At 32.1% G+C, this 20,624-nt stretch overlaps 1 protein-coding gene across 36 annotated transcripts in view; it reads left to right on the forward strand.

Moving 5' to 3' along the window:
- LOC106878639 (thrombospondin type-1 domain-containing protein 7A) overlaps positions 1–20,624 on the forward strand; it is a 1,055,067-nt gene that overhangs the window by 915,635 nt on the left and 118,808 nt on the right. For all 36 annotated transcript variants that reach the window (XR_008265800.2, XR_016244537.1, XR_008265799.2 and 33 more), the window contains 3 exons: positions 525–733; positions 7,611–7,803; positions 11,376–11,571. Coding sequence is in view for 29 of the 36 variants with exons in the window: in XM_089364004.1 (XP_089220130.1) it covers positions 525–733; positions 7,611–7,803; positions 11,376–11,571 (598 nt within the window). In the remaining 7 variants the exon portion in view is untranslated. The remainder of the gene's footprint in view (positions 1–524; positions 734–7,610; positions 7,804–11,375; positions 11,572–20,624) is intronic.

Here is a 20,624-nt window from a genome sequence, read left to right on the forward strand (position 1 = left end):
AAACCAGATGGCTACACCAGGCTCCAATCTCCATCGAGGTAATTGAAATGATTCAAATCTAAAGACCTACAGATAAATACAAAAGGGTGACTCAGAATTTGGGGCCCATCAATCCTGGATGTCTGCAAAGTTAATAGTGGAGGGGTGGGGGTAAGGGAATAATCTGTGTATTAAATTTTAAAAGATTACTGTGTAAAATATATTAGTTGTTTCCATATTTATTCCTTGACATATTTTAATTAAAAGATGAAACTGGCAAAGCTAGTTTGTTATTGATCAAATCAGCGGACTGAGAAGAAATCTTTGAAATATCCAAGCTCATAGGGAAAATTCTTTAGAATAAGAAAGGTCCTTATTAGTGTAGTGGTTGAGAACCACTGGTATAAAGGGGCTCAGAGTAGAGATTATTACCATTGGAAAAAAAAAACAACTAAATATAAGAAAAGTTTCACTTAATGATTTTGTTGTTTTTATACAAATTAACTGTCAAAACCAACTAAATGCAATTTTTTTTTAAATTTTAGGTTATAGAGAAAGAACACTTAAAAGTATATCCACACCGAACGGAGGAAATGCCAAGTGTCCCACTGTTACAGAAACTCAACCCTGTGATCCAGGTCCCTGCTATTCTTGGAATCTTACTTCATCTAATATTTGTTCTCTTGACAGTTCTGAAAGACTGTGTGGACAGGGAACAAGACACAATAAACTTTTGTGTACTGATGTGCATGGCGTAAGTCTAACAAACATATTTGCATATTTTAATTAGCTAGAAAATAAAAACAAAATATATTCAACATCATTCATGTTTCATATTTGTTTAAATTTATAAAAGCTTAATTTACAATGAATTGACCAGTGAACTATGATAAATAGTTTCATTTGAAGTTTTGTTTTAATCTAAAGAAATAGATCTAAAAAATAGCTTTCAAAGAAAGACGTATATCTTTAATTTTCCATCTCATCTCAGTGATTGATAGACAAGAGTATTTTTCCCCATGCAGGAAATGTCAGTAATATTTCTAATATAATGTTGCAATAGTAATTATATACCTGCTGTAAATCATGTTCTAGAGAAGGAGAAGGAAGTCATTTATAATATTAGCATCATATCATTGAAATTAATTGTCCAAATAAATTATAACTATATATATATATATATATGTATATATATATATATATATATATATTCACTAATTTTTACTGTCATTTATTTACACACACATACACATATCCTCAGTGTGTGGGTCTACTTGGAAGCACTTCATAATAGTATGCAAATGGAATTGTTACTCGTTAATTGTGTGCATAATTAGAATTATTAAGAACTATTGAGTCATTATGAAGACATTAAATTGTTGCACTTTAGTTCTGTTAAGCTAAGGATTGATGTTGGACAAGACAGAATATACATTACTATGTATCTATGTTAATTAAGGAGTTAAATGACAGCATCTGGAAATGTAAATAATCAAAACTACTGAACCTGAACAGGGTAAAAAGAAATCTAATATAATCAACATTTTAAATCTGAGTGAGAAGAGAATTCGAAAATAGAGATTAACGAATTTGTCCATTTTTATGTCACTTATCAAAAGAGAAATTTAGCAATCAGTTGATGGCTTCTGTAATTAACGACGAAATTTATCATTTGATTAAAATAATAAAACATTTCTTTATTATGAATTATATTCAAGAAATTTTTGTTTTTTTGTATTAAATGAGCTGATGTTGGTCAAGTTAGAAGTAATGAGACATAATACCATTAAATACTTACAAATCCAAGACAAAAAACTCAAGGAATATTTTAAATATTAACAAAGAGATTATAGATAATGTTCTTAGAAAATCCAAGTGTTTCATTAAAATTTCTAATATTTTCTGGCAAACTATTGTCACTATTTGAAGACAGTATAAATGAGTTGTGATAAATGTATGCAAATAAATATGAAGTAGAGTAGAATAAATGTTGTGATATTATGAAACTTGTATCCAGCTATTTCATTCAGGTGATACTGTTATGTTCTGTAGGAAATTAACACTAAATAAGGAAATGTTCAAGTTATTATATTTTTTTATTTAAATGAAATTTTTAAAAATATTTCATGAAAAAGTGGTGAGAATTAAGTTGTTGCTGCAATTTTAAATTTGTCGCATACATTTGTGCCATGGTGATGGATATTTTGGGCAAATATTGGACAAAATTGTTGGTTGAAGTTCAGAAGTTAAAACATTTTACTTGGTCTCAGGCACAAAAGATAATTAAATCAACGAAAACATCTTCATGTAAAAGAAATATAAATAAATTATACAGCTTGAACTGCTTAATAAATTATGAAATAACTATATCAGGCAATACAAATATTGTCATCCGATGGAATTCATCAATTAAAGTTAAAAGCTTTTGTCTACATCTAATGCATAAATACATTTGCGTTTCTGCTTATGTAAAGCAGTAAATATATTATGAGAACTGTTGTCTGTTAAGGCAATTTTATTAAGGAATGTCTGGTAATCTTTCTGCTGCATCTGATTATAAAGTAATAGTTCTTTATATGACAATATTGGCACCGTGATGAGGAAACGTCTAAATAAACTAGTGAATTTTAATATTTGTATCATTATATTATGTATTAATAAATTTAATGAGATCCTCCTATATAGCTATTTCATTTATTCAATTATTTATATATTTATTTATTGTTACTGCACAAACATATCATAATTTTGTTTTAATTTTACTGTTTTTAGAATTATAAGTTGTAAAATAAATAAGTTTATTTACAAATAATATAGCAATATTTTCTAAAATTAAAATGGAAGGAATGAAGTTGGAAAAGAGTCACATGTCTTTCAGTAAAATTTACGTAACTTTAAAGAGAAAATTAATAAAGATAGAAGTAGTATTATCAAAAGGTAATATTTATCTTCCTTTAAAAGTGGATCTTGTATTAGAACAGAATACTGCATTAATTACTATGAGAGAAACTCTCGTATGGACTCGTGGTGCATATAAGCACTCATGTATATATCAGTGGTGGGCAATAAACGTCTGCTGCTGCTGCTGATTTTTCTATTCAAAAACACAAAAAGAAATTTCTGAGAAATTCCTAAGGTTTCTACTAGTTCTTACTTTTCAGAATATTAGAATATTTAAAGGAGTTTTGTTACAATAACAAAAAGAGACTGCTAAAATTCTGAAAATCATAAACATATATTTATTAGACTATAGAAATTATTAACTTTGATTGGAATTTGAATTTAAAGGAAATTTTTAAATCTTTTTCTTAACTAACTGAATTCAAGAATTTATTAAAAATTTAAAAAATAAAATTTCCGAATTTGTTACAAAAATGTATTCTATCGCTTAATTTCTGATTGGTTGTTTGAAATATGTGAAATTTAAGAAACTCTGAAATACCTTCTATAGGAATTCACATGAATATCTAAATTTACAAAATAGCATTCCCTTTCATACAGTATCCATCTGAATGGAAAACATTTAAATATGATTTTTATTGAATAATGCAAAACGATATAGATCTATTTAGTTCTACCATTAGCCATCCGGTTTGGAAAAATTCATCGAAGAATTTATTAAGAATTCCAACAATGCACTTTTGATAATAGCTTAAGAAAATTATTGAAATTTTTCTTCAGTGGTGATTTATTTTGCTGCTTCTTCTTAAGTGGCACTTATATAAATATATTTGATTCATTTACATTTTTATCAATGATTACAAGAAAATGTATTTTTGATAAATTTTATCTACTTTTGTAGAACAGAGTAAATTTGTTGTTTTAAAGTTTTAAATAAACTGTGCAAGACATCGAAGGTTCAAATACCATCTTTTGTACTTTCCTACATTAATGGAACAAAGAAGTGATATTGAACCAGTGTGAGTGTTTATTATTATTAGAGTAATGACCCTCCCAAGACACAATCAGATATTTATCTTGCAGTAGAATTAATTGCACTGAAAATTACTAGAGAGTGAATTTGAATGTGTTACTGGCAGTTCTGATAAGTCTTGGATGCAAATTATATAAGATCAAGTTTGTTTTGTAAACTGCAAAAATAACTTCAATGTATAAAACATTTCATGGTTATAGTAAACTAGAAGCATTTCTAACTTTTGTTTTATGTTCAATAAAGTTTCTGCATAAAACATAACCCAAATGGAGTTAATGCAAGGTTGTGAGGCTGATTAACAAAATAATTTGTAAAAGATTAATTTTATTGTTCATGCTTTGTTTGTACATAAAATGGCAAAACAGAATGTTGAATGAAAATTAATATATTTACAAATAGATTGTTGATTAATGATGAGGCTACGCATAGCAAACAACTAATTAGTAATGAGTGAATGTATTAACATCAAACAGTTAATTAATGACAAGCTATTACCAAAACAACAGGATCATCAATTTAATTCCACTTTCCATACTGTTAAAGGGGGAATGATTTATCACAGTCCAAGTCTATTCCTATTTTGAAATACTACCTGCTTAGATAATCCAGGGACTCTGTCTCATTCATACATTCCATTTTCTGTACAGCTTCCATGGCTGGATGTCCTACATAAAGCTTAACTACTTTACAGAGTGTATTGAATACATTCTCCCATGGCACCAACCCTAGAGAAGGTTCTTCATTCCCAGCAAGATTAAAAACTCCTCTCTACACAACTCCCATTCCATTCATCAAAGGCAACACATCCAAGATGAATAACAGAAAGAAAATTTCTAGCATTTAGAATATGGCAAAAGTTGAATCTAGATTCACATTACTGATGTAATGGAAATACAAGTTTTAGTTGCTATGGAATGAGAAATTCATTCATTCTTCATTTGAGGAATTCTTGACAGTGTACTATAAATGAAACAACCAGCAAGGATATAAAAAGTATAATTTCTTAAACTGAAGACTAAAAGATATCTAAATATTATCTCAGTTGAAGAACAAATACAAATGAATTGTTTAATTCCCAATCCAAACTTTGGTATCCATTAAAAAATATATCAAAAATTATTTACACCAAATCAACATTGATTTTACATCAATTTGTGTCAAAATAGACAACATTTATTTATTTATGTATTTTGTTAGCTTTCGTTTCTCTGCAAGTTAAACCTTCACTTTACTTTCACACATGTTTTAAATGCTAGATGATAGATGGTTGAGGGGATAAAGTCAATTAAAAGTGTGTATGATGACAGTTGTTGCACGTGCGTGTGTGTGTGTACACATAAAAGGAATAATATACACACACAATGTTTCTAAACCAGATCATGTATTTTCTTTCCTTAATATCATTAATGAAAATAAATTAGATTCATCTAATGAATTACAAACCTTATAAAAAAATTGTTTGATTTACACTTAAATTTTGTCTTTATATTCTAAATACTTCCTTAACACTGGTTCATAGCTTTTGGATTTCAAATACAATAGGGGTGCTTGTTGAGCAACATAAGATTTGATATTAGATACTATAAACACCAATTTGAAACATAAAAGAGCAGCAATATGCACAACAGCCTGATACAGCATAAATACAAATGGTGATGTCCCGTTATTGGGCATGATGTTCCTTTTCATTTAAAGATGGTGTTTCCATTGTCTGATAACAGAATTTTCACAGTTAAGAAATCCAAACATGTTTATACTTTCCTTCTCTGCATTTTCTACATGCAAACATTTTTATTATTATTTTGAACAATCAAAAATAGCAAACTATAAACCAGAGAAATTATTTATATGATAATTGCCATTTTGTTCAAATAATTAGCTAGACCATCCATTAAGTGTCACTTGGGTAATGCTATACCAGTTTTCTTACCCACATTACCGTGTGTATCCTGGTTTTAGAATAAATACACTGCATCTTTGCAAGTCAAAAGAGGCAATTAAAAAGCTTGGTTACAAGAAGGGCATGAAATAGCCCAACCCATGCCAGCATGGAAAAGATGATGTAAAACAATGCTGATAATTTTCTCACTATCACTCTTGAATCAGATATTGCAATAAACTAACGATGCATTTAGAACCTTGTGTTACTGTCCTTTCGTTCATTTCGAACATAATTCCGAGCCTAATTAACGAAGAGCAGAAAAATAGTAAGTGGGAAAAATCAATAGATAAATTATCAAACTTTAATTCCTCAATTATCGCAATCAGCTCTATCAAATCTTTAAGTATACGAGACACTGAACATGGTTAATAAACAAATAATTCATTGGCTTCAAACAAGCCATATTCCTTTGCACTATATTCTTTTACAAAAGGTTATATGGAATCACCTTTGTGCTCTTGCGAAGACTATTCAGAAACCTTATGGCATTATTTGTTCCAGAACAAAAATTACTAGTCTTGGAACGAGGACATTTTTAAAATGGTCTTTAAAAGGCTACCAAGGTTGAAGGTGTAATTTATTTTCATGTAACCACTAACCATAAATAAAATCTTCCAATACAGGGAGGCTACAAATAGATTTAACAACAGAACCATCTAACTGTTCTGCATCTATACTACTTTCTCCTTTTTTCTTCTTTCTAGCAATTGTTTTTAGTTTTACTTTATTCTCTTGTATAAGAGTTATTATATATCTTCCTTAGTCTGTCATGGCTTACCAGCTTGATACAGACATTTAAACTGATTAAATAAAATAACAAACCGACAATGAAATTGTTGTTTCTGAGAAACTTGACAATGAAATAAAACCCAAATGAATACAAAAGAAATAAAACAGTAACAAATATATATACTGCACACACAATTTACAATCCTTTGGTGCAGATTCTATTATTTCATTGAATCTATATAGCTGCTGAGTAGGTCTGTTACAAAAATAAAATAAAGATGTATTATTGTTATTATTATTATTATTATTAAGACAATGAGCTGGTAGAATCATTAGCACATCGGGCAAAATGCTTAGCAGCATTTCATCTGTCCTTATGTTCCAAGTTCAAATTCTGGTGAGATTTATTTTATCTTTCATCTTTCCAGAGTTGATAAAATAAGTCACAGTTGGGCACTGGTGTAATCAACTAATATCCTAACCCACTCACAAAAAAAAAAGAGAAAAAAAAAATTCAGGCCTTGTACTTTTAGTAGAAAGGATTATTATTATTATTGTTGTTTTATGTCTATGAAACCATGCTGACATTAGTACATTCAATATCTAATGTATTAAGGCCCTCTGGAAGATCTGTCATGCTCGGACAAATTATTGCTATCAATTCACTATCGTTATTAAGTTTTTCAATTAAATTAGTGGCTTTGAAATTAATTTTTAAAATATATTTTCAATATTTCTTGCTGTAATCAATCATTTAAAACAATGTTATGATATCAATTCTTACCCCCATCCCACTGATTAAATAATGTAAATAAACATTTGCTCTTACCTTTTCAGTGAAAGAAATAGTAAATTTTTCAAACAATTAGTATATTGTAGTATTTTTCCTACACTAGCCCATAAAAGAAAAATTCTAACTGTTCAACAGACTAAAACTTAAATACATTATGTCCAATAATAATTAAATTAATTCAATTATAGCTTCAGTAAAAATTTATAATGATTACCCAATATAAAATGTTATAGGTTCCAAAAGACGAAAGCCTTTGTGACAGCTATAGTCAGCCAAGTGATAAAGAAAGTTGTCGGATTCCCTGTCCAATGGATTGTGTTTTATCTGAGTGGAGCTCATGGACTGAATGCCCTGACGAATGTGACAAGAAAGCTCAAGCAACTAACAGAGTTCGAAGACGGATGATTCTAGCCTTCCCAGGGGCATGTAAGTCTGATTTGTTGATTAGTTACCTGTGATTTCAATTGCTTTAACATTTTGGTAAAGAAAAGGTAAAAATGTGTCATAATAAAAATGGATTTTAAAATATTAACTGAATTACAATTATTGACAAAATTTGCAAAAGTATACAATTTACTACTTTACATAAACTCACTCACATATATTTATATATAGTCTAGAGAAAAATCTACACTCAGTTATTAATTATATTCTTAATAATAGCTTTCTATCACTAAAAATGCAGAAGTCTGTGGTGATATGGCCAAGATGTTGAATTGATATTGTCAGAAGTTCAATTTGCAAAATGGGTAGCTCATGGCATCCTTCAGCAAGACATTTTATTTCACATGGCCCCAGTCTACTTATTTGAAATAAGTACCAGAAGTAGCTGGTTGGGATGGTATTCAAATAAACTGGTACTCTGCCCAGAGGAAAGTCTTGAACACCCAGTCACAACTGTCTCACAAACCAAACATTGGCCTAATCAGCCAGTAGGCTCATTATAGATTTCAGCTTCTTTCTTAATCACTACTAGAAAGCATCAAATAGATGAGTTCCACTTCCAACCACTATCTGCCTTCTCTTTATTTGACTACTTTATTACTGAAGCTCCAACCAATCCAACCGGTCTCCATTTATACTTTGTTGTCTTATAAATTTGGCTAATAGACAAAAGCCATGATGAGACTAAGGAGATATGTTCTTGATTCAACTCAATAACTCCATCTTCTATCAATATAATTATATTATTCCATTAAAGATATATTAATTCCTCCATCTATTCACTTTTGTTTATAATTATTCCACTGTTTACTAAAATAGATGCTATTGTTTCCTGGCTTGTATCTGAAATTGTCTTGGAAATATATACAGCCTGTACTGCTGCGACTATTATTATTCTTCCTATAACTACTACTACTATCACCACCACCACCACCACCACCACTAATACTACCACTACATCTATTACCCACTACCATTTCAACTATTACTACTGTTAATACCACCACCATCACTACTACTGCTAACACTATCGCCACCACCACCACAACTACTAGTACTACTACTACAAACACCTAATACTGCTGCAGTTTCATACTGTGTTCTTTATTGATGTCGAAATGCAAAAAATTGCCCACACTGTTATTTGAACCATTTTTTTTATTAGCGGGTGTGAATATATGTTTGTTGTTTTTATTTTTTATCTGGTAGTTTATTGACCACAAAATGACTTTTTTCAAATTGTGCTGTTTTTTATTTTTTATTACATTTCTCATTGTAATGTAGAGAATTTCTGACTGGAATTGGGTTATAAATATCATAAATAAAGTGTGTTTATTTTGGAATATCAGTTCAAGATCAGAGATACAAAACCACAACTTCCAGCTTTCAAATGAAATTCTTTCTCCATTAGAGTTATTTATATACGATCATTTACCACAATCAGGTCTACAACTGTTTCTTCATTGTTAACACATTCTGTGATATGTAAAACATCTACTCTCTCTCTCTCTGTGCATGTGTGTGTGTGTGTGAATGGAGGGGGAGCATTTACTAAATCTATCAGATATCTTTCTTCAAATTGCATTTCCAAAAATTCATTCTACAATTGTTTGAAACTCACATAAATGGGAGTGTGGCAAAATAATGCTTTTGTTGTTTGTTTTAGTGGTGGTGGTGGCAGATAGGAGGGGGGGGAACTACAAGGCACTGAATACTCTTCCTGTTCATGTCACAATATTATTCATTATATGATCTGGATGATATTTTCTTTCAATGCATCAAGATATTTTTCTGTTTCCCAAAGGATATTTTCTATTTGGCATTTAGATATCGGAATGTAACTTGTACAGGTTTTTTTTTTTTTTAAACTATTCAAACTGATTCCTTTTATATTGAAAATGTGAAGCTGAAATACCTTAATATTTCATTGTTTTGATTAAATAAATTGTTAACTAATTGAAGAAGGGCATTGCTTTCATGTTAAACAAGAATCAATAATTATTGATAGGTTTAAGGTAGATTTTAAAGAGTTGATGCAGCAAGCATAGGAAAGTGACTGCAAATGGGTGATAATTTTCACATAAAGTTTGGTGCAAAGTCGGAGAAGGGAAAGAAGAGAAACACAGATGTAGGTGTGAAGAAGCTGAGTGCTGTTTCCATGAACAAGAAACAGGTTTTAATGGCTATAGAGGAATGGATAGTATATTATCTACATAGAAGATTGTATCGGGTTCGTTAATGCAGAGATGATAGAATTACGATGGTAATGTTAACAAAGTGATATAATAAGGTCGTAGTTTCATTTGTAATTTAGAGGAAGAGACATAATTACTGTAGTACGTGGTTGAGAAGTGTGTTTGAAATGATTAAAAAAATGTATTAACATAGATTACAAAGGAGACAATATAGGGATAAAAAAGTCAGGAACTGTTGATATTAAGCATCCAGAGGAAACTAGGTTTAAAGGATAGCTGTGTTATCAACATAAGAAGGAAATAAAGTTATAGATTGCAAGTAATGTGGTAGGATCTGGAAAATAAAGGCTTGGATCTGAGATCTAAAATTTAGACTCAACTATGCCCAAAATAATTGATCCAGAGTTTATTTGAATTCTTAGAATGTAGATAAATGGTGTCCTTTCAGATTTTCTTGGATCATGTCGTTGTTATATAGAGTTGTAGCCAATAGTATTTTCTCTGCTGTAAACATAAAGTCAGTTGCAAATACAAATGTTGTTCTGAGCATATAGGATTCGTTGAAATAGTTTAGTTTAACATCTGTAATGTGATATACAGAAGAAGAATGGAGTTCAGCACATGGAGTATGCATGGCAGAAACAGAAGAGCAATGAAACAGATATGTGGCCCAGCATTTAGTTCTAACTCTCTGTATTCTGCTCAAAACTGACCTTGCTTTGTGTCATTCCTGTCAATTACTGAAAAATAGTTGTTCAAATTTAATTTCAATTCTCTAAACTTCAATGGATTCATACCAGTACGAATCAATATTGCAAGAGTTTATAGAGTTCAAATATATGCCAGAAGTTAGCAATAATTTCTAACAATGACATTTAGTGTCAAACAGACTGATAGTGTTTAGATGAGTTATGATAAACTCCCAGGTTAATCCTGACTGATCTGACTTAAAGTGTGGAGGTATTCACTCAAGTGAATAGGTCAACCCACAGACCCTTAGCCCCAGATTTATGAGTGGAGGAGTAAATAAGTAATATATATATTTATACATTTATATAATCAATAGTTTAAAGAAAACAGAGAATATACACAGAATAATCAACTGTACTTCTCCCATAAAATTTGCACATCACATAAAAGTTGAGAAATTTCATCCTCGAGCTAACCAATAAGACAGAATAAGGGTAAAAGAAATCTCATAATATTGAGATAATGTGAAAGAATCTGCTCCTTTTTAATTTTTCTTTGAGGACATTTTAAAAAATTTTTTAAATTACGTAATTATGAAAGACGCACACTCTTAGCAAATCTTTGGAAAAAGCATTTACCTTGTATTATTATGTTTGCCCTGTTTTGCAGCTGGTCCAGCTTGCCCACATGCTTCATCATTGACAGAAAGCAGTCCATGTCCATCAAGGCTTGAGTGTAGAACATTTTCATGGGTAGCAATGGCTTGGAACCAATGTATACTTGGACAAAGTGTCACCTGTGGAACAGGACAGCAACGTCGTGAAGTCAAGTGCAAGAGTGAAGCACGTGACGTTGATGACAGCTGGTAAGTATCACTGCTGTTTCATTGATTTTTAGTAACAAGAAATCAACTGCATAATAATCTATGACATGGATGCAAGTTTACTTTTTAATTTTTTTTCACATCAAAGACAATTTGAATTCTTTTCTACCGTATCATTTTATCAACAGAACCAACACTGACACAGCACTAAATTCCCTATCAATCAAACATGTGATCTATCCTCAATTCCTGTTTTCCCTTTCGTCTTTCCTCTTGTACACAACTCATATCTAAATGTCACTGCTCTAAAACCTCTACAATCCCTCTAAACCTTCCTTTCATTATGCCATTGCTCACAGTGGGAGCTTTTATTTTCAACATTTGAAAGGAAGAGTTTGTGTTCTTAGTCTCAAACGTGCCACCTTAGTCTCAAACATGCTACCTACCCCACCACAATGCACAGCCCTAACAACATATGAGTTAGTTGTATACATGCAATAAGGATTTCTCATTGCATTTGTGACAGTCGTGATTTTTGCATGGCTTTATAGCCCTTCCTCTCACCAACCACTTTAAAACATAGAATTAGTACATTTTAATAGTGCCATCAATCCAGTACCAGACACATCTGCTAAGACTGAAATGTCGCATTTCCACTCTGTCAGTCTCTATTCAAACTTACAGATCTCCTACACAGCACTAAATTTTCAATACACTGGACTGTGTTTAGTTCAAAGTCACTATTCTCCTGACCTGGTTGAATATACTACGACTAAAGATTTCATTCACATACTTTAGTCGGGATCTAAATCTCAAACCACCCAAATCCGGACTTCACAGGCAAACATGTAGAACCTCACTTACTGTTGTTAAGATGGCTTGAATGGTGACTGATTCTATTTGTCAGGTCAGTGGGGGTAAAATAATTGGCCCCTCTTGTCAAAATAGAGGGTAGAGAAAATGTTAGCATAAACTGATCATGTTTGTCAAGACAGCAGTTAAATCCTCAATCAGCTGGTGATAGGTAGGTTTTTTACTAGAAAGAGTAGTTAGAAAAAAAGAGAAAATTCATTAAAGAAGTCTAGTTTGGTGTTAAAGATAATTAGGGTTAATTTAGTTTCTTTTTGTGCTGCTACAATTCCGTGTGTGTGTGTTTGTGTACACATTCTGTATAGACTGTATAGTCTATAAAAAAGACTATATTTATATTCAACGTGGCATCTAAATAGTCTATAAAAAGACTATATTGGGGATTGTATAAACACTATATTTATAGACTATATTGAGACTATGCACAGAAAATATGAAGAATATATTTATATCTAAAAACTATATTTATTTGAGAGACAACTGAAACAAGATGCCATTGAATCTATACATGAAAAATTATCACTGCATACAATGCAGTATGTCTTCTTAGCCAAGCCACTACTTAACTCTACTTAGACTCTTATTAGGTCATGCCCTCGTCTGTCGCAAACACTCCACCTCACACCTAAAGATTTAGACATTCTATAATGAAGAAGCTGCAGTAATGATTGTACAAACTAATTAACAGTTTTTCTCCACAATAACAATGTATTGTTTTTGATATTTATACAAGCAAACTTGTTTTTCATGTTAAGATTATTCTGAAGTGAAACCTAGATTAATTTACAGCATAAAAGGTCAAATGATCTTGAAGAAGACTACGAGGATTGTTCAATCTCCTCAGACTATTAGCAGCTCAGCCTTAATGTACTTGACATATGACATTTTGTAAAGTCAAACACAATAGAAATGGACAAAGTGACATGGAGAACAGATACTATGGTAGCCCAGTCATGACATAAAACCTTATAAACATCCTGCCTGATATTGTATGGTACTGATCTAACAAATATTGATGAGGTTTAGCCATCACTGGACATGTATTTTATGATGGGTACTGTAATGGCTGTAAATAATATAGCCACATATAGTGGTTGAATTTTCTGTGATGTACCATTTTGAGTGAAAATAGTAAAAATAACAACCTTCACCCTGTATTAATAGTAATTGAGTTCAGGCTAATTTATTCATTTCTTTAATATTGATCTCAGACTGGAGCATTTCTCACGGTTATATATTGAAGAATCAGCTCCTTAAGCAAGTTTTTGATTCCTCAGTGGTTGAGTGACAATATTTAGATTTAAGTGGACATTTAGACCAAGGATGGAATATTTTTGTGTAGGTGCAGATGGAGCTATGTAATTGAGAAATTTGCATAGCAATCATGTGGTTTTGGGGTCATTCCAATTGCACAATACCTTGGACAACTGTCATCTACTATCACCCAAGACGAAACCAATGCTTTGAGTAAAATCGGTACATGGGAAATGTATTAAGACTATTGTGTGTGTGTGTGTGTGTGTGTGTGTGTGTGTTGTGTGTGCACATGCATGTGCACATGTGCATTTGATTGCTGTGTAAATGTTATTACTTCACTTGTTACCACTTGAACAAACATACAGTAACATTGATATTCTTCCTTGAGAAGACCCCCCCATACACCATTGTGTATGGGGGTCTTGGGTGTAGGTGTGTCTGCCTGTCTGGCATATGTGCTGAAAAAGTTGAATAGTTGCAATGTTACTATAAAAGATAATGAAGTTGGGGTTACATGTATGGATGTACAAATATTTATATGTCTGTCTGTCTGTCCAGTATATCTGCTGTAATAGTCACAATGTTGCTACAAATCAAAATAATGTGTGTCACATATTATTCCTACAGTATTGGTTTATAACCATAAAATATTATGCATGGAATGTGACAAAGTTTCATTTATTCACTCTCAGAATTATCAGTTATAGATTTTATTTATATTAAACACAAGCATAAATTTAACCAAAGTGGAATGGATTCTCTATAATTAATTAAAACATCCTTATTTTGTGTCTTTCACTAACTAGTCATTAAGTTCATGTAATTCCAATGTGTTAACATCGGTGTTCTTAAATATATCGTATTGCATTATTCTTTTTCCAATATTTTTCCCATTTTAGACTTATTCCCAAATCGTTGGACAAGAAATTTATGTATTCAACATGTAAAAATACACAAGTGACATTGCATTCAACGAACAAAAAATCACACACTCACACATGCAAATGCACATACATATGAGTGTGCATGTGTGTGTAGTATGCACAGTGGTATATTAAAACATACTAAATAGCACAAAATGACAACAGCATTTAGATTCACAGACACTAAATTATTGATTGGGATCTCTCACAAGAAGGGAACAAAGTTTTAAAGTTTGAAAACTTCGAACTGATCTAAAAGAAATTGTGTGAAAAATCCAAATCCAAAATAGAAAAGAATATTCTTGCATCTTTAACAATGTTATAAAAGACAGTAATTTACACATTTCCTTGGAATTATAATGGATTAGTCACATCTTTAAAATTTTAATATGTAACTTGTGATCTCATAAAACTTTGCTGCTGAAGATGATAAAATACTAATGTTTCCTTTTAGATTCCAAAGACATCGATATGAATACATAAGCCAAAAGGAATCATTGTTATATTGCTATTATATATTCAAAACAAACGTGAACACACACGCACATGCACTCACAAACACATACAGACGTTTGTGTATATATGTGAGTAGATATCTAATGGATATCTAACTACATATCTTTGGTTTTCTTCTTCCAGTCTTTCACCCATCATGTTTATGCAAAAGCAATAATTTCTGGGGGATATATAGCATGATACCTTTACTGCCCAGCCATTCTCTCATAACCTTTTTGTGTTCCATCTTGGAAATAAATTTACATTATCCAGAGACAATAAGCAGTATCACTGTTGCAAACATGCCAGAGAACATTACATGTGCTATATCCATGAGCCACTTAAGATCATAGATATGGCTAGGTAGCCATGGTTACCTAACCTCGTTTAGGTTGGTGCCCCATCTATGTCATTATGGCTAAAACTACACTGGACAGTAACCCTTGACAATAGTTGCAAGAAAATATATAATTTGAAATTGTTGAAGATTTGAGTATGAAGTATCAGTGTGTGTGTGTGTGTGTGTGTCTATTCTTATGTACATAATAATGTTCGTCCATCATTGTTGACAATGACCAGGACATCACATGGGAGAAGATGTAGCCAATCAGGTTGATGCCTGCTGGGAAGGTTCTGCTGCAGATGGTCTGCTAGGAATGAAGGCCAGGAGTTAGTTCTAGACTTGTGCAACTCACAATTTCTTTGTACCCCAGTGATCTTATTCTGATCATAGGAGGTGGCACCCCTGTTGGCGCAGCTATGCCATGCAGGGTAGTCCTGCGCTTGCAACATACATACTTGTATGCATACATACGTATGTACTTAGATGCATAAGTTGGCATTAGGATTGGAAACTAACCTAACAAATCAAGCTAAAAGAGATATTGGTGCATAATGCTTTCTTCCAAATTGCCATGTCCCATCAAGCTGTTCATTCCATGCCAGCAAAGAAATTGGATATTAAATGAATGCTCATGAACTTCTAAAATTTGTAATGTATATTAAAAACTATGTAATGCACTAATGTGTAGTGAAATGTGAATGTCCATGAAGATACAATTGGTAAGAATGGCCACAATGCATAAAAATAGATGCTTCATATTGTTAGGTTTCTAATTAGTGCCTAATCCCATTTCATTTATTATCTGTTATTCAGACACAGATTTCTTTGAATCTGATTTCAAATGACAGTTCCTATTTGTGGTTTTTACATTTCCTCATTTATCAATTGATACCATTTTGACGATTACATTTCTTTTGTTCATTCAAAACATATCTCGTACACCGTAAGAATTATTTTTTGCAGTCACTACGCATCATACTTTTGATCAAATTCTATCAGCATTTATATGTTGAAAATATTCTATATTAAGCATCCTTTATGATCATTCAAAATATTAAGTTACAAGAATTCCTTCAGAGCAGATCATTATTAATAAATTTATTATGGATTCCATATTCTGGTAAATTTACAGTGTTTCTGCAAATAACCATTTCCAAAGGTTTATAAACTAGAAATAATCTCTCCCTCTCTCTTATCTATTTCACAATCTAGGTATAGAAATTATTTTTAATCACAACTTTGTGTATTTATCTTTGAACCAGATTCTCTCATAGTTTGATATTCTTACTGCTAACAAACGAGTAAAAGAGATTTTGTTGTTTAGTCAGGAAAATGGTTAGTGTCCATGTCCTTTCGATAGACCCCCAGGACTTCTGGGTGGGTAGAAGGAAGCACTGTACAGAATGAAAACCTGACCCAAATCCATGCAACAAAGTGGACTCGTCCACTAAAGTTGCCCAAGGTCTAGGTGATGGTGGTGTTAAAATGGACAACAAAATGAATTCCTCCACTAAAATCATCCAAAGCCAGTGATAGGGTTAAGCTGGACAACATAGTAGACTCCACTTCTTACATACTAGCATGGCTTGGAGAAGATTCCTTGGCTAGCATTTTACCTGATGCCAATCCTTACTTGCTTTTCAAGAGAGATCTTTATTCCATTTTTGCATTTGTTGAATCACTGCTGGGTAGCTTTGCTTACAGGAGTCGTGAATAACATCACTGCCCAAGGAATGTTAAGTGAAGACACACAAAACCAAACACATTTATGCTTCCTCTCTCTCTCTCTCTCTCTCTCTCTCTCTCTCTCTCTCTCTCTCTTTCACACACACACACACACACACACACACATACATATGATGGGCTTCCATACAGTTTCTATCTAATTCTACTCTCAAAACATTAGTCAGCTCAAGGTTCCAACAGAAGACATTTTCTCAAGGTCCCATTCTGTTAGTTGGAACCCTTAACCATGTGGTTTCAAATTGAACATCTTGACCACATACTCATGCCATAATCAGGGCCAGCATTAGGAAGTGTGGGGCCCAATTAGAGAATTGTCAGTGGGGTCTTCTACTTTGCAAAATCTGGAGATTGATACCTTGTTTTGTGTAGTATACCAGTCCCAGCCAAAAATTGAAAGTGCATATGAAAGTTTTAATGTTTTATTACAAGTCCAGAGAATGCACAGAGCCCTCTCATTGAGCAAATTTGAATAAAACCAGGCCTGATCATAATCCTGCATGTGGTAATTAGAGTTCAAGCCATGGTTTCTAATATGTTCATAACAGTTTAACAGTTTATATGTTTATCAATGTAAAAGAGGAACAGTTCTTGGTATAGGTTCATTGTAACAAATTTACAATGAAGCTAAACTTTGCTGACAAGACCAAAATAAAGCTGATGGTCTGAAGAAAGAAAAATAATTAAACAATAAAATGTCATATTTTTTCTCTCACTGCATATTTTATGTGACTTAAGCATTTCTAATGCCCTGCTCATTAAATGTATTGATAGCTAATTAACTAGAGATTTACATAATCTAATTAAGTAAAAGCAAGCAGAAAATGATTAGATCAAAAGTGGCTTCAGATATATTCCTGATGTATGTGGTCAGAAATCTAGGACTACTGTAATTAAATAATAATAATAATAATTTGATAATCACTTTTGCTTTTATATATGAATGAACTTCATCCATTCATATGTGTTTTTTAATATTCTTTTATTTGATTGTTTCTGTATATTTACTTTTTGTTGTCATCCAATCATATCTTTCAGTCAAAGCTAATACAATTATCAGTTAACTTTATTTTTGTCCAGAATATGGAAATTGCAATCTCAAGGAAGCCATACTAAGGTCATGCAAAAATTGATAAATATTCTAAGTCTGCAAAGCCATCTTTGTGAATGTGTGCGTTCTTTTCTCTCTTTCTCTCTCAAACACACAACACCCATTCTCTCAACCATCTTTTGTTCTTTCTCACTAATATGTTAAAGTAATCTTTAGCATTTACCAAATAGATCTACGTCCTTGTCTTATCAGACTGTTTTCTGCTTCCACAAAAATAATATTGAATTATAAGACACTAAAACCAGGACACAATTTTCAAAGTGAAACAAAGACGACAAAATAGTATCGTGAGAATTTTAAAATCTCAAACACACCAAACAAACATCTGTGACGGCATCAATTTTGTTCACTTTTTCTATAGAACTCATTGCAAAAATCTCATTCCTGTTAGTCTTTCATTTATATCGTTCTTTTGTTAAACATTGTTTTCCTCTTGGCTTTTATTGATGCCCAAAAGCCAGAAGATAGAATTAAAATGTTATGAACATATAAATCGAATGAGTACCAGATATTTCTGCAGGAAACTTGCAATATGTTATCTTCCAGGGCAGTTAAATAGCAGTTTCTTATTTATCTTTGCATACGTGTCTTTAAGTGATGTATGAAAAGATGCACAGGAATTCAATCATCATTCCATTACATGAGTAAGGATATTTGTTCACTTTACTGTTTGCCAGAAACCATTGTGAAACTACTGAATATTTCAGTGCATACGACCATCTAAGAAAGGAGAAAAAGATATTCTGAATAAATGTATTTTGATTATCATAATTGTATTATGGTGAATAATGTGTGCGTGGGTGTGTGGGTTGGAGGTTTAATAAAACAAGGAATTGCTGAAATATACATGCCATACCCTTTCTATATACTGATACCGACAATATTCTTACTTGCCTGCATTGCATTCTGTGTGGTAATACCAGATATGTACACACACACACACACACGCATACATACAACTGCCAAAAAATATGAGTGGCTTGTGCACCTATGAAAATACTAAGTAATGTGAAGCCAAATGTGAAGCTTCTTGTTTCACATATATATACATATATATGATATAGGATTTATCATATGTAATATTCCATTTTATATGTGTATGTATTTATATGCATGTATGTGTGTGCATATATATAAGTATATGTGTGTGTGTGTGTGTGTTTATATGCATGTATGTATGTGCATGCATGTGTGTGTATGTGAGTCCATATATTTATATGTATGTATGGTGTGTGTGTGTATATATATATATATATGTGTGTGTGTGTGTGTTTGTGTGTGTGTGTGTATGAGTATATATGTATGTGTGTGTGCTTAATTGTGCATAGATACCACACAACATACGGTTTTATGGTTGAAATCCATGGAGTAAATTTTCAAACGTTCACACTTGGGTACCTTACCTATCATTTTAGATTATACTTATGTTATTGTTAGTTCTGCTCCTTTTAATCCCTCTCAGCCATGGGATAATGCAGTGCAAAACAATATGAAGTCTATAATAAAGCTTCATTTTCTGTTTTATTAAGATAAGTAGAGCCAGACTATGCTGTCATGGCTACTGATGTTAAGAAGGAACTGAGAAGCTAATATGATATAGCGAATGGGATCCATGGTCATCGATCCATGAAAAATTGCCAGCCTACTAAAAAAAAAAAATAGATGTAAAACAAATGAATATGACATGAAAAATTGTTTTTTTTTTGTAATGTGTGTAATCATGCATGCTTACACTCACACACAAACCTCAGAAACCATCCATCGCACCAGCCAACCATCTTCCATTAGTCAGGTGGAGCTGAATTGATTTTATTCAACCCAGGAGGAAAGACAAATAGTTATGAACATGAATTCTATGCCTCTGTAAAGAATCTAGTTTGAATCATACCATTTATTTCTCAGAACAATAAACAAGAATAGGGTTGAGGGTTACAGATAAAAGCCCTGATATGAGCAATATGATATCATGTTGTAATAATTAGCCTTTTCCCTTCATTATCATCAAAGTGAACTGAGCACTTACTGACATGTTGGGTGTTATTGATATGCCAAATATTGCACCATATGATATATTTTTGCACCACTGCAACTCACATTGGTACCAAGTCATGGAAGAACAGTCCATGCAACTGACTCCAGCATGACTAATACCTATTCCGTTCACTTGCCCCTGGTATGTAAAGACCGTCCTGGCCTATGTCTGTGTTTAAGTACAATGCCTAGGGATGGGTTGAAATCTGCAAGGTCTTTCGAGGGTGAACTTAACACATTTCACCATCGGTTGCTCCACTTCCTTGCCAACAAGTTTAATGAAAGTAAGAAAGAATATGAAAGGGTTAAGAAGACAAATTTT

This window comes from Octopus bimaculoides, chromosome 16 (assembly GCF_046866305.1).
Source record: "Octopus bimaculoides isolate indiv1 chromosome 16, ASM4686630v1, whole genome shotgun sequence".
Taxonomy (NCBI): domain Eukaryota; kingdom Metazoa; phylum Mollusca; class Cephalopoda; order Octopoda; family Octopodidae; genus Octopus; species Octopus bimaculoides.